This window comes from Sinocyclocheilus anshuiensis, unplaced genomic scaffold (assembly GCF_001515605.1).
Source record: "Sinocyclocheilus anshuiensis isolate Anshui unplaced genomic scaffold, SAMN03320099.WGS_v1.1 scaffold702, whole genome shotgun sequence".
Taxonomy (NCBI): Eukaryota; Metazoa; Chordata; class Actinopteri; order Cypriniformes; family Cyprinidae; genus Sinocyclocheilus; species Sinocyclocheilus anshuiensis.
Window position 1 is genome coordinate 1,161,421 of NW_015548184.1, and position 15,330 is coordinate 1,176,750.

Genomic DNA, 15,330 nt, shown 5'->3' on the forward strand with positions numbered 1-15,330 from the left:
CCCCCCCCCCCCCCCCTTTTAGAGCAGAGCCCACAGAGAAAAGGCAGCCATGCAAAGAGAGCCCCTGAGAGAAAAAGAGTTCATTTTCTCCGTTTCCCTGACCTGCTGCGGCGTCCGCGAGCTGTGGCGGGGGGGTCTGGGAAAGCCTCATGCTGCAAAGGAAGGGGAAGAAGTGGGACCAGAGCGCCGCTGCCACCGCTTGGTGGCGCTCTTTAGCCACGCTGGGGAGAGGAACCCAACTGAGAGAGTCGACAGAGTGAGACGGCTGGCCACAGCGCTGGTGAACTCTCCTAAAGAGAGAAACGGAAAAACAAATTAATGCCAAGCACACACTTGAAGACTCGCAGTTTTTCGTCTTGGTGAGCACTTTATGCAATTATTCCCTCCAGAAGCAACAAAACGGGGAATAACCATCTATAATAAATTGATAGCGGTAAATATTATATAAATATTCTAAATACCATAGCAAATGTTTTTGAAAGGTTTTTGTGTTCACAAGGTTGCATTTATTTGATCAAAAATAAGGCAACTTTTTTACAGTAATATTGTGAAATAATCAAAATTTAAATGAATGGTTTCCTATTTAATATATGTTAAAATGGAATTTATTCCTGTGATGGCAATTTAATGCTTGCTAAAATTAATTTCTTAAAAAAAAATTATTTCTGACCCCAAACCTTTGAATATTCTATAAAATATTCATTAGATATTTATATGATATAAATATATGATGTAAAAAAAAAAGCAATGTTTAAAAATTATATACTGTGTTAGTCAGAATACACAGCTACTTTTAAAAAGCTAATATGCCTTTCATAAATCCATACACTACAGTATGTGTTATCCAGCCTTGACCCCCTTGGTTCCAGTCTCCAAATTTCTCAAAGAAACTCGCTTAATAGCAGTGTGAGTCTGTTTTTGTACTATAAAGAAGAAAAGGAACTTAAAAATAATAAGAAAAATATGAGACAATGGTTAAGCATATGTGAGGAGCAGTTTGATGTTGTTTTCCATTGCCGTTCCCATTTTTCCCCCATAATCAGGATAGTACACACACCTGATGACTGTTTGAAATTTATCATAGTGTCATTGGCTTTTTGTTGCAGACTACAAGTGTGAGGAGCTTCAAAATAATTGGCCCTCTCTTCCTAAAGTCAGTTCTTGTGTTTCATTCCCCCATCTCATCTATCCAGATTCGTCTATACTATTTCAATCTTCCTTTCTCTTTTCAACCTTCTTAAATGTGACTGCGGCCTTTCTCACTGTCTGTATTATCTGCCCTCTTTTCGCTGTGATTTCTCCTCATCTCTCCGGACAGAGGGATTAGAATGTGCTGGTGTGGGGCAAGCGGTTCCTCCGTGGCCTGGCGGTAGCTGTGAGGCTGGGTCTGAATGGGAGGCTGAGAGCACGAGTCTGGCTCTGCAGCGGCTGGCATTAGCTCAGATAAGCAGCTGAAGGGGCTGTAATCTCATTTAGACTGGAGATGATCCTCCTGTCCTGTCATTCTCAGCGATGAAAGTGAGAGCACCGGGAAAGGGTCGGGGCGAGCGTCACGTGTGCGCGCACATGCACACACCTTCGTGCCTTCCAGCAAGGTTGCATCTAATCCACGGAGAGCTGAGACAATCGATTAGAGAGTGAATTCATTAGCTTCGTTACCGCAGCGGAATGGGCCTTTCACACCCATCAACCCTCATTGTACAAGACATCATCAGAGACCCCACTTAATCCCCTCATTGCGGCATCTTATACGCACACACCCCGTACCATCTGAACACTCGTTTAATCTCTCCCCGGACTGCAGCACAGATTTTGAACACACACCTCTGGAACGTACACACCGACTTACACGATCACGCCGGGCGCCTTCGTGTAAACTGACACACGGAATCACACACTCAGATAAGCATCATGAGCACGCCATCTGACACTGTGCGTAAGCTCTGATATCTCCGTATCGCTCAACACACACCCCGTTGATGGAGGAGCACGTCCTTCACTGTGACATTAAGCAATGGTGCTTATTTCTGACCATGCATGTGTTATAGTATGAGTTAATATGGCTTTCAAAATAGCAAGTAGGCATACTAGAGTGGGGACAGACGGCATGAAATCCATATCAAGTTTTGTGGCTTTTAGTCTGTGTCTATAAGCTCTGAGGCTAATCAATATGCTAGTGTGCTTGTGAAAACAGAAGAAAACATTTCGCTTTCCATTTCAATAGTAAATATGTCAAACCATTTGTAGGTTTTAGGCTATCAACGTCAACGTTTGAAGGGTGAACTGTGTAGTGAAGAGTTATTGAGTGAGATTCCCATCAGTAAGGCTGTAGGCTCGGTTTGCTCTAGGGAACATTTCAGTACAATTAATGTAATGCAAGCATACTAAATATTAATTAACAGCTAAATGAATCCTAGCTAAATTTTCAAAGCAACAGTCATAGACCTACTGAAATCAAAATTTAACTTGTGTATTATCTATATGCTAATTCAGGGGTTTTCCATCTTTTGAATGTGGAATATATCAATTTAAAATAATTTTCATTTTAATACATTTTAAAATTTAATTTATCTAATTTAAATTTTCAGCAGCCATTGCTCCAATCTTTATTGCCATGTGATCCTCCAGAAATGAGAAATGTCTTTACTCTCACTAAATGAAGAAACTAGAAAATATTACTAATTACTTATTACTAATTTAAAATGATTCAATCGATTTTGTACAGCACTTTTCCCAATAAATTTTGGTCCAAAGCATTTTTTTTTACACCTTTTTCCCCCTCTGGAAAATCTTGTGCAAATGTACTCCTAAATATTGACAAAAATAATTTAAAATGTCATTCTCTTCCTAGAAAACATATCAAAAACACTGATGACTCATGTTGCACCACACAGGTTTTTATCCAAACAAAAGCTCTCAAGAATGAGAATATCTGGAGTTACCATCTGCAACTCACTAACAATAGAAAATCATAGTTCATAGCGGTGATGTAATGTAACCCTGTTAGTTCTTTAAAAATAGTCAAAGAGGTGAATCACTGAAAATGTTCAACTCATTAACAAACCTTCAGTCTATATTCACTACAATTCTTGCATCCTTTTAAAGCTATTTTGTCCTAATAGTTTAAATGAATAAAAACAGTTTTGTGTTCTTAAATGAGTTTGACAAACAGCCCCTGCTGTGCTGAACAGAAACAGAAACAGAGATAATTCTCACTACCTCCCTTCTTAAGCTCAGTGTAACCATGCTCTCCGTTCTCCTGAGGGGAGACGGTGTGCACTGTGAAAGCGCAGCGGGAAGGAACCGGATTAATCGATTGGCGAGAACTCGATTAGTCACTTGGCAAAGACGTGCTGCAGGGGTCACCATTGCGATCTCACTGCCCACACACACAGAGGATCGTGGCAGGGAATGCGATGAGGAGAATTAGAGCGTGACTAGAGCCTGGCCTGTTATCTGCGTGAATCATCCGTCAGTTACAGTCTGCCTTACATCGCCCCATAGCCGCGTGCTGGCTAATTCACGTAAGGCTTGCGCATGCCGTCTCCAACCTAACAGCCGTAATGAAGCCAGGGTTCAATTTACCGGACCACATAATAATGCATTAATTGTGTCAGTGAAAACGCATGAATAAAAAGCGATACAACAGAACCATGGTGAAATTACACACAAAAAACACTGCACACCTCGGATCACTTCCTCCTCACTCTTAACCTCAACATGGTTCCTGACACAACACATACCCCTCCACATGTCATCTTTTGACGTAACCTACACTCGCTCTCACCTTCCTGGCTATCTGCTATGGTTTCATCTTCGCTTCCTCCCCCTAAACAGTTATCATCTCTTGATGCTAACAGTGCTACTGATACTTTTTGCTCCACTCTTACATCTTGTTTAGACACTGTCTGCCCCTTGTCTTCCAGGCCAGGCCGTACCACCCCTTCTGCCCCTTGGCTGTCTGATGTTCTCCGCGATCATCGTTCTAAGCTCAGGGCTGCTGAAAGGGTGTGACGCAAACAAAAATACTATTGACCTTAATGTGTATCAGTCACCCCTCTCTTCCTTCTCTGCTAATGTCTCCACTGTTAAAAGGACATACTATCATAACAAAATTAACAATTCGTCTAACTCTCAACACTCCTGTGGTTTGAGTCTCATCTCTCAGATAGGTCCTTCAAAATATCTTGGAGAGGTGAGGTGTCCAATTCACAACATCTAACTACTGGGGTGCCTCGGGGCTCAGTTCTTGGACCACTTCTTCGGCAAAAGTCTCCAAACTCATCCTTCCTAATTATCCTACTATTTGTCCGCTTGATCCTATTCCATCTCATCTCCTTCAAGCCATTTCTCCTGCAGTTGTACCTGCACTCACTCACATCATTAACACATCCCTTCACACTGGTGTTGATGATCCGTTGATACCTGCTCGCATCTCAGCTTGTCTAACTGGATGAATTCTTGTTGGATGAAGGACCATCACCTTCAACTCAACCTTGCCAAATAGCAATTGCATATCATTGCTCTTTTGTTGATTTTTAATTGCTTCCATTGTCCTCATTTGTAAGTCGCTTTGGATAAAACCGTCTGCTAAATGTCTAAATGTAAATGTAAATTAAGAGTAATTTGTAAGGACACGTCGAAGAGCGCCCCATCTCTTTAAACTGGGTCAGCGGGATCTTGGTGCCAACATGAGACTGTTCGGGAAAAACTTGCTCGCCTCAGTTTTATCGTCCATTAATGTGCAAATGAGTGGCCTCCCACCCACAGATCCTGCTTGTGAATTGTGGGAATTAGTAGTGTTAAAGTGATTCAGAGTTTGATTTGGGTAAAATGAGAGGAGTGGACACTTAAACAGTGGATTCTTTACCTTGGAGGTCTGTGTGTGTGTGTGTGATTTCAAACCCGGACACCTTACTCGATTGCACCCTAGCCACCTCTGACCATGTTAGCCATGTAAGGCACACCGATGTCCCTGCCATGAACTTGTCCCTCCCTTCAGCTCAGTCCACACTCAGCTGTCTCCAGCCAGGACCGGACCCATGGGCCGAAATGCAACACAGCTCTCTTCTAGCACCTGTACGGGCTGACCCGGGTGCCGTGTGCCCCTAGAGATGCACAGGGGACTTTACAGGGGCTCTGTGCACAATGGATAAGCTTATCTCCACACTACGTTATAACTACTGCACAATCAAGTCATTGTCAACATACAAGCGATACAGGGACGTGTGTTTGAGGAACAAACACATCTTAACGTCTAAAGTAAAGCGTGTGTGTACTCTCACCGTAATTGTGCCAGCACTGTCTGCAGGAAGCCCAAAGCGGAGCTGAGCTCAGACTGACGGCAGGCAGGCAGCAGCAGTCCAAAGCCCCCGTTCAGAAGCCTCTCCTCTGACATCGTAAGATTAGGACTCGTCTCGAACACCTCGCTCACCCCCTCAAGGTACGAGCTAAGTGGCGCCCAGAGAGCTAGCTTGCGCGAAGGCTCGGTGGTCTTCAGGTAGAACTCGCGGGCCGCTTGGCTGAAGTAGGTGGCCAACTGCTCCGCCAGTGCGCCAGCATCCAGTCCCTTCTCCAAATACAGCAGCACGAGAGCCAGCTGGCCCCTCCACTGCAGCGCGCGCAGGGCCGGGGGTGTGGAGTCAGCGGGCAGCATGGCGAGTAAGTCGCACGCTCGGCTGGACACGTCCTCCAGCTCCGCACACTGCGCCAGGACCAGGAAAAGCAGCAGGAAGTGCAGCAGGCCTGTGTCAGAGAGCTCCGTCATTCGCCTCTGGTGGAACTTTGAGTAGAGTCTGTGGACACATGAGACAGACATGGTCATAATGTGGAATAAATACTGTGCAGATACAATCAATCAATAATTTGAATTGGATTATGTTCTTATTTCCTACAGTTCAATTACTGAATCTACTGAATCGAAAGCGTTTTATGAAATTTCTCAATGTATGGAGTCTAAAATTCTGAGTTTGCTAGTAAAATGGTCTCAACTAAGTCGGATACATTTCTTATCCAGTAAGAAAACATGCACAAACTAAGATGGAAACACTTTTACCAAATAAATTCCTTAATGCGCATCAAAAAAGACGATCATAAAACTGGACCAACCAACGGACTGATCTCATGGCACAGCATCTGAAATGCTAGTTTTGTCATTCTAAAATGCTTGAGCAAAGTTTTGTCAAAGTGCTTTGTTATAATTAACTCCCAGAACTGCGTTTCCAAATATCAGGCTCCAAAAATAAGATAACATGACCACATTTCGTCTGAGCGCTTTGACGCTCGTAATCTATTGTATACAAAAATTATTATATACAGTGCCGTCTCCTACTGCAGCAAATGAAAAAAAAATTCCGTGATATTTAGCGAAAGTTTATCAGGAAGTGATGATTTTGTTCTCTTCAACTTGAACGGTGCTTTATTCACAAATGTTTTATGCGATATTCCAATTTTAGGCCAAGTTTAATTCGTAACTTTGGATGGAAACAGTGAAATTTGTATTGTGATGAGTAGTTGGTGATACTCAGCCCTAATATACAATCAATGTCTACAAATATACTGAACAAAATTATAAACGCAACACTTTTGTTTTTGCCCCCATTTTTCATGAGCTGAACTCAAAGATCTAAGACTTTTTCTATGTACACAAAAGGCCTATTTCTCTCAAATATTGTTCACAAATCTGTCTAGATCTGTGTTCAAAAACAAAAGTGTTGCATTTATAATTTTGTTCAGTGTAATACAAATAATACAAATTTTCCTCATTGACTCAAGACTGATCAATGTTTAATTCATTCCAATGATATTTCCACAACACAAATGCTGCCATAGCTTTAAAAAGCTGTTGGGGTCCATCAGGATCAAACATTTCAACCCAAGTACTCAACTCATCGCTAACCTCCTCCAGACGTTCAGTCTTTCTGGAAAGCTATGCCTGTGAGCAGCATGTGCAAGTTTGCTTATGTGTGTGTGTGTGAGAGAGAGTGTTGTTTGATCCTCCGGGCACCACGGTGAAATGCCTTTAAAAGACCATGTTAAATGTCAAAAACACTCAGGCACACAGTGGTAGCTGCACTGTCGTTTGTGGCTCAATTTGCTGCAGCGCAGAAGGAGAAATCAATATTGACCTGCTCCACTCCCCCCTTCATTCTACTGTTGACTGTTTGGCCCAAACAGAACCCTGCAGGTTCCATAACAAACACACTGCACTACAAGCAGGCCTTTGAGCATCCGTTAAATGTATGGACAAAAACACATCACGCAAGGCTGCGGGGAGTCGAGCTGCGTCGCCACCACAGATAGAGAGTGGCGCAAGCTTTTAGAGACTTACCCGAGATAGAGAATGAGCCAAAGAAGAACGGAAGGCTGTCAAGATATTGTTTGCGTTTTTTGCCTGTCTAGTTGTTTGTTTGTTTATCATGGACAGCTTTTTTTTTTTTCGCCTGCCACGAGCAGATGCTGCTCATTCCCAGACTACGAGCTTGAACGCGCTCCCTGCCGATCTCATTAATGCACCGTGCCTCCCACCGAGCGCGCTCCAAGCCCGAGTGCCATCAGCGCAGCCCACACCTCCCCGTGTGGCACGTGTGTTTGTGCGTGTATAGGGGAGGAAGAGGTGGTCCTGGAGCCGGCCAAGTCAGCCCCCGCCACGGCATTGCTGGAAGCCCGAACGCCTGCGTTAAGGTGAATTAACCTCTATGCTTGTTAGCTAATTAGCCTTCGCGTTTGCCGCATGGCTGAGCGCGGTCCAGACAGAAAAATTTATTATCCAGATTCTGTCTGTTTCAGCCTCTTACCGGAGCTCAACCAGGCCAACCGAATTGGCGACTGATTTGAAACCAGAACGTAGGGGTGACGAGGTCTAAACTTTGAAAATAGGTGTGAGTCTCAAGGCTCATTCTTACCTGCCCTTGATCTGTCTCCAGGGGGCGCCGCCAGCATGTTCCTGGCTCAGGTGAAGGGCCAGAATACGCAGGAAGATATGGAAGGAGTTGGTTGAGCGGTAGAGCTGCGTGTGAGAGTTGGAGCCGACAGATGCAGGGCTACAGCAGCTCTTAGCCTGCTGCAACAGACAGAGGGGAGTCCTGCTGATACTGCCCAGCCCTGACACACCTAACCAGGGCACGGTGAAAGAGCTGTTCTGCATACACATAAAAGAAGAGAGTTCAGAATTAGAAGTAGTACTGAAGGGTGTCTTTCACACTGATAAAGTATTGTCTAATTGCAGCATTAAAATATAGTCCACATCAAATGTTTTTTCAATATATTGAATATATTCTTCAAGTCCAATTCTAAGAAACCCTGCAAAAAATCTGATTCAGCATGGATCTAGTCGCTATGAAACTACAGCTGGTATTGTAGAGATCACTAGTGAAAATGCTTTAATTTGACATTTTTCCAATTAATAAATTATATTATCAGCACAACAACAGTTTGAGTGAATTTAAATTATTAAAACATAGTATTAAATTAAAATGTGAATGTGATCTTGCAGTAATTAGCTGATGTGGACAAGTTAATGTAAATATAATGTAATATAATTAATTTATTAAAATGATCAAATGTAATTACTGTACTTTTAACTTATAAAACTTATTTACAGATTTAAATGGGAGAAAAATGTGGGTCCCACAGTATGTCATGTATCCAGTTACAGAAATAATATTTAATGTCTATGTGATCTTGCAGTAATGAGCTGATATGGACACCCCAAGTTTGAATTAATATAATATAATATATAATAATTTAAATTCTTAAAACATTGTTTCCAGATTCAAACTGGGAAAACCTCTGAATCCCACTGTACATCATGGCTTAAATAACCAAAATAAATTGCAGTAATGACTTACTAGATTTTTGCTGTAATACTCCCATAGCGTTGTGACAACACTGACATTTGGGCCCCACATCAAGCTGAGGCTGAGGCAGCAGTGGACAATCATTCGTATCTGTTCTTCCTGTGCAGCTTTCTGAAAATTAATCATAATAATATTTACCTTTCAGAATACACAATGTGCACAGTGCAAAAATGTATCTAATACTATTCATAAACAGACAAGACAAACAAGCATATTAGCCAAATAAACACATAATACACCGCAATATGAAATATTATTTTAATCACCTTTGGATCACAGCTAGACTTCAGCAGCCCCATCACAAAGCTCCAATTATCCTCAAGTTGTTTCTGAAATGGCAACAAACTCACCAATGTAATATTCATTATTAAAATGAATAAAATCTCATCGTGTGATACTAGTTTGTGTTGATCTACCTCCTGTTGAGCAGTGCCGTTCCGGTTGTGCATCCCAATCTGGGCCAGGTGTGTGAGCAACCACCAGGTGAAGCCGTCAGGGTCTTTACAGTGCATGGGGAGACCTGGGTCACGGTCTCCTGAAGGCGTCCCCTCCAGGACAGTCTGCAGCAGGGCATTTACGTAACTCCAAAAAGACTGGATTGAAAAAAAAAAAATCAGAATCAAGAATCATACGAAACAACCATCTATGCTGACTGAGATTGTGTATGTGCTAACCTGAGTGTGTATGGTTTTGCTCCTGTGCTCCAGTAAATGTATGAGTAGAATCCATAATTCCTTTGTGCAGAGGCAGTGACAGTGATGGCTGTTCAAAGTCTCTGTTGGTCTCACCTATAGAGAGCGAGAGAATGAAAGATTGCTCTAACTCCTAACCTTTACAACACAATGTTTATGTTTGTTATAAAACACACACCTTATTATATTTGTTCATGGCCAGGCCAATGAGATCACAGAGCAGGTTGTTGACCTGGTCCTCAAACAGACTGATGTTTGTGAGCGTCTCGCCTGTCAAATTCACGAACTGGTGCGCATAAACTACCTGACCTTTCAAAATCACCAGGACCCAACACTCGTTAGTATGACAGTCCCAGATTCAGGACCACATGTGCAATCTAGAGACAGCTACTGCAACATACCCATCATCCTTTGCTCCAACAGATGCAAGATCTCCAGAACAGACCAGTGGATGTCCAGGTGCAGATGCAATAATTGCCAAGATGGAGGAAAGAGCTGTAAAGAGGAGTTAGATTTTTTTCCTTATGCCACTTTCTTTCACTACTAGGGAGAGAAATATAATAAAATGTACTTGTGCCGCAGATCAATACTCTATTAGTTTTAAACCACTCTGTATTTGGCCATCAACCTTTTAAAAGTCCATCCAAAGAGGCCAAAAGTGTGACTGAATGTGTTAACCGAGAGAGCAAAAATGCTGATAAAGATGTGATTAATTTGTGATTTCATTTCCATTAAATTCTTTCAAACTGCTCCTTTTAATGAAACCATCACAACCACTGCCATCAGAATAAAAAAATAAATTTTAAAATGTGTTTAAATAAAGTTATTTTAAATTGTAATATTTCCCAATATTACTGTTTTTTAATCAAATGTGTAGTGAGCATAAAATACCTCTTTCAAAAACATTTAAAAAACCTTAGCAAATCAAACGTTTAAAGAGTAGTGTCTTGTATAGAAGAATGTAGCTGTATATTAAGTATTGTTACATAAATATATGTTCATATACTGAAAATAAAAATGATCTCTCTTCCTGTGTTGATTATTTTAATTGCATTTAACATTTTTAACCTATAGTACTTGGCAACAATGGAAGTTCAGTCAAAATATGGTTCCTCTGAATAAAATAAAATAAATATCCCTATTTAAATAGTATTTCAACCAAATTAAAATCCTGTTATCATTTACTCACTCTCAAGCTGTTGCAAACCTGTATGAGATTTCTGTTTAACATAAAAAGATTTTGAAGAAGGTGGGTAACCAAACAGTTGCTGGTCCCCATGAACTTAAAACAGAAAATAATCCCATGGAAGTCAGTAGAGACCATTAACTGTTTGGTCACCCACCTTCTTCAAAATGTGTTCTATTGTGTTCAAAAGAAGAAAAAAAATTCCTACAGGCTTGGAACAACTAGAGGGTGACTAGATGAAAATTTTCATTTTTGGGTGAACTATCCTGTTAGGACATTTAGTAAATACATAACCAGATATTGAGGAATATCATCAATAGGCTAAAAGATATAATTTATCTTGTGAAAATGGCAGAGGTGTTCTGCAGTACCTTTCCCTGATGCTGAATCGTAAGAGCACTCTGGACGTTGGCTGGCAGATTTTTGATTCGTCCAATAAGCTGTGTGATACTGAAGAGCTCCTCCACCAAGACTGAGGGCAGTTGAGCCTCTGCGTCTTTAAAGGGATGAACAGGACCTTCATCTAGGGATTGTGAGGGCTCCAAAAACCTGGAGAGCAAAACACAACGTGAAACCAGTTTTGGATATTATTTCGCTACTATCAAGCCACAGCAATCTGTTCTCTACCTGTAAATGAAGACCTTGATATAGCTGAGGAACAGCACACACTGCTGTCTCAGTTCCTCTGCCTCATAATGAAGACTGCTCGCTTGACCTGAAAGCGTCAAAATATAGTTATTCATATTTCGGCTGCAAAGTACTGTCAGACTGTAACAACTCTTCCCAAAAAGTCTGTCTCCACATGCTTACCAAAATCATGTGAGCTGGACTGCACCAGCGTCTCCAGTTTTAACACCTTTTGTCTGAAAGGAAAGACAGATTGTCAAATTAGCAGACTTCCTGTTTCAGCAGACAACATGGCAATCCTCCAGAGCCAACACACCTGCACTCCTACCTGAACAAGCCAAACAGAAGTTTGGTCGATTCTACCAGCGCTGTTTCTGTCACCCATGGGAAGTCAAAAATATCAACCGTGTCCCCCTCAAAATCCACAGGAGCTGGATCGAGCTTCAACAGCAACCTAAACATAGAGAAAAGAGGATGTAAGTTTAAGACAGGTTGACACCGAGTATATCATCATTATAACACCAGGACTTAGTACCTCTTCAGGGCTCCTCTGCTGATGTAGCCATTTGATGACAGTCGTCCTGTCTCTTCTCTACCTGGTTCATAAGCACAGGTGAAGCATGGAGGCCGACTGGGAGCAGATTCACCATAATGATCCAGAGCAGATGGGGATACAGGTGGGGTGAGGGACTGCGAGAACTCCCCCTCCATGTCAACAGGATGGAATAGACCACTGGGAAGAGTTTTGAAAGAGACAATGAAAATAATGCAATCAAAAACATTTTAACCACGAATTAGACAATTTAATGTAATTAAAAAACCATTAAAAAAAAAATCATAAACAAAAAACATTGGCTTGGCTAGGCTTTAAGGCAACCGTAAACCAGGAAAGACCAGCAAGTATCTTAGGTTGGTTTACGCTGTTATTTTTAGCAGTGAACACTTCTCTTTCAGATCTACAGCGCTATATTGTGAGTTATTGACCTGGAAATTGTATCAGCAGAAAGCGAAACCTACCATTTTTAACAGATACACCAATTTCAGTCATTTAGGATCTAATAACTTCTGTAATAACACTTACTTCAACACTTGTTGACAACTACTGCGTCTATGAACGACCATGTATCACTGCACTCCCGCGCTACAGTCACAGCAACACTGCGCAAGCGCAAGAACATGTCGGTCATCCAAACCGCTCTCAGGATCTGTAATAATATTAACGCATTGCAAACAGTGATTGAAACGTCGAAAAGTTACTGTGTATTTTGTCTTTGTTAGTAATGAAACGTATTAAAGACCGCGCAACATATAAAACGACAATATATTGACATTACATGCAATAAATGAGTTATTGTCGTTTAAATCACAGCTCCAGGCTGGCAGTAAAGAAATAGGAGAGGTGATTTTGAATCGTGATGCATTAATACGTCTTTTAAGTTCCTTGGTCTGCCCCACATTACTCCGGTCTAATTAATAACCAGTACATCACTGTTAAGTAAAATTGGACCCAAGGTTATCCTGATTTCCATATGCAGATCTCCGCCGGCTGCAGCTTTGGCCATCACCTTGCATACATTTAAAAGCATCTTTTCAGTCCCTGCATCTGAATGCAGATATCTCGATTTGATAATCTTTTATTCGACGCTCTCGACGCTCAGGCTACATTTATATGCGGATGTAACGGCATGTCAAAGCAACATTTGTCGTCCGTTTTTTCCGTTTTTTCATACATCTACGACAAAAGACGAACTGATGTCATGTTGTATGTTTGCGTCTTGCAGTAAGTACGAGGATCTGTACAGCTCACCGCGCGCACGGACAGAAGGTAAGAAAGACAATTAAAGTCATGTTGACTCTAACCATTGTTTTCGCTGGCCGAAAGGGAGGAGAGATCTCACTAAAACGCCCTCCACCCTCTCTGGATGTGATTTTGTGATGTCTAACAAGAACAGGGCACTGAAAATGGATGTCAATTGCATTTTTTTATATTTTAAATACTTGCGTGCATGCAGAGAGAATAATTTGTATTTTTTGCAAAATGTAAACCGAGGTTGTGTCTCAAAACCTAACAACCCCCCTACTAAGCGAACATTGAAACTGCTGTCCAGATTTTCAGACAGTCAGAATTTTCAAGTGAGTCCCATTTTGTAGCAATTTTTTAGTGAAGTGATTAGGTTATCCTAGAGGCTGCCACCGTCTGTCTCAATCTATTAGTTCTGAATAATTTACGTCCATAATTTGTGAATGAAATGATGTTCCTGTGTAATGAGAGCACTAGGACGTGACAAGCAATATGCTGATTAGTGTGCATGAACTCACTGCAGTTGTAAGGATGAGATGAGCTATTGTCTATATGAAGAGTTCAGATGCAAAAGCCTCTAAGTACCATCTGAAATTTTAATCTAAAATTAGCATTTTTTTATCAGACTCCTATATTTATGTTAATTTATTTCACTATAATGGCATAGAAAATGACCTATATACATTGCCATTAAAGTAAAATGACTGAACCTAAACATAGGAGCCTGATAAAAATGCTAATTTTAGAAGAAAATTTCAGATGGCACTTAGAGGGTTTTGCATCTGAACTCTTCATATGTTGCAATATATTTGGAGCATACAGATGTATGGCCTAGTTCGTCTTATTATCAACAGGTACGACCCTTGTGAAAACAAGGAATAGTTCAAGGGCAAATACAAAGTAGAAATGCAAATAGACTTGAAAAGTATGCCTGCTTGAAGGGCATCCTATGGCTATTTAAAACAATTAATTTATGTTAAACTATTTGACCCTTTTAAATTCACTTTTATTAAGTGCAAAAAACTATTCTACTTGAGTTAACCATTAAAAGGCCATGGGCATAAAAAACAATTTATAATTTCTGTTTTCTAATGCAGTAGGACTTATTTATCTACCTTTCCCCCTCAAATATTATTTTCAATTTTACAATTTGTACCTTTTATATGAAAAACACATTCAACATATATCCACATTTACCTAAAGGTCAAGGAAATTCAAACTATGCTGGAATACCTTTAGTTAAAGATGGCAAGTTGATGCCAGATTTTTCATACCAAGTCATTTGAACTGAGTAGTTGCAGGGACCCAATATTGTTTTTCTCACAAATTGGACCCACTTGCTTGTTGCCCCATGTCTGTTTCCCCCAGGATACAAAGAAAAAACAATAAGGGTTAAGTATAAAACAAGTACTCAACAGAATAAATCCCTGTCTCTAATAGGTCTACAAAAAGCGTACTTTAAAAGCGACATACAGTTAAAGCTCCACAATGAGTTTAAGTAATGACTCATATTTTACTCCTTATTGGGTTCCTTCCAAAAAAAGATTCCACCATTGTACTTCAAAACGTTCCCGTCTCTTTTATCTGAAGGTGCCCCCCATGGCTTCGTCTTGATCAATTAAACTGCTGAAAGGCCTTTTCCCTCAGCCTTTTCAGCACAGCGCTTTAGAGAAATATAAAGTTATCAGTCGTCCTAAGCGATATGAGGGGAAAAAAATAAGTAGTTTGTCTATAAAAATGTCCAGGTGCTTTATCAGAGTCCCTGTAGGCCCTGGGACCCTTGTGCTGAATGTTCGCTTTGTGGAATGGATCATCTGTATGGCAGACCCCTGGCCCCCTCCTTCCTCACTTCCTCAGGCAAAGGGCAGCTTAGTGGGAATAGGTCCCAGCTTTACTGAAAGATTGACTGGGCGATTTTGAGGAGCAGGGAACCTCTCTTTTCATATCACATCCGTTCTCTGCCAAACCATGCGTCTGAAACATCTAAAATCAGTCCATAAATGATTCCTTTTAACATTAATTTCTTTGCTATAATGTTTATGCAAAGTTGACCTAAATATTACTCTTACTTCATTTTAAATATTTGTCTGTGCTTTCTGAACTCTGTGCAAAGAATATAGTGGAGCCCTGCAGATGGTGAGTGAAGGTAAAGTTAGATAAATGCAT

The 15,330-nt window shown here is 40.9% G+C and overlaps 1 protein-coding gene across 1 annotated transcript in view; it reads right to left on the reverse strand.

Annotated features, from left to right (window-relative positions):
- Positions 1-12,540, reverse strand: part of mms22l (MMS22-like, DNA repair protein) — a 19,603-nt gene extending 7,063 nt beyond the window's left edge. Inside the window, exons 1-15 of the mRNA XM_016508004.1 lie at positions 12,445-12,540; positions 11,899-12,096; positions 11,692-11,817; positions 11,547-11,599; positions 11,364-11,451; positions 11,108-11,285; positions 9,952-10,045; positions 9,729-9,859; positions 9,533-9,646; positions 9,275-9,451; positions 9,125-9,187; positions 8,850-8,969; positions 7,905-8,140; positions 5,286-5,795; positions 103-290 (exon numbers count right to left, since the gene is read on the reverse strand). Of these exons, the coding sequence (XP_016363490.1) occupies positions 103-290; positions 5,286-5,795; positions 7,905-8,140; positions 8,850-8,969; positions 9,125-9,187; positions 9,275-9,451; positions 9,533-9,646; positions 9,729-9,859; positions 9,952-10,045; positions 11,108-11,285; positions 11,364-11,451; positions 11,547-11,599; positions 11,692-11,817; positions 11,899-12,096; positions 12,445-12,485 (2,317 nt within the window). The 5' untranslated portion in view covers positions 12,486-12,540. The remainder of the gene's footprint in view (positions 1-102; positions 291-5,285; positions 5,796-7,904; positions 8,141-8,849; positions 8,970-9,124; positions 9,188-9,274; positions 9,452-9,532; positions 9,647-9,728; positions 9,860-9,951; positions 10,046-11,107; positions 11,286-11,363; positions 11,452-11,546; positions 11,600-11,691; positions 11,818-11,898; positions 12,097-12,444) is intronic.
- Between the last annotated feature and the right edge of the window lie 2,790 nt (positions 12,541-15,330).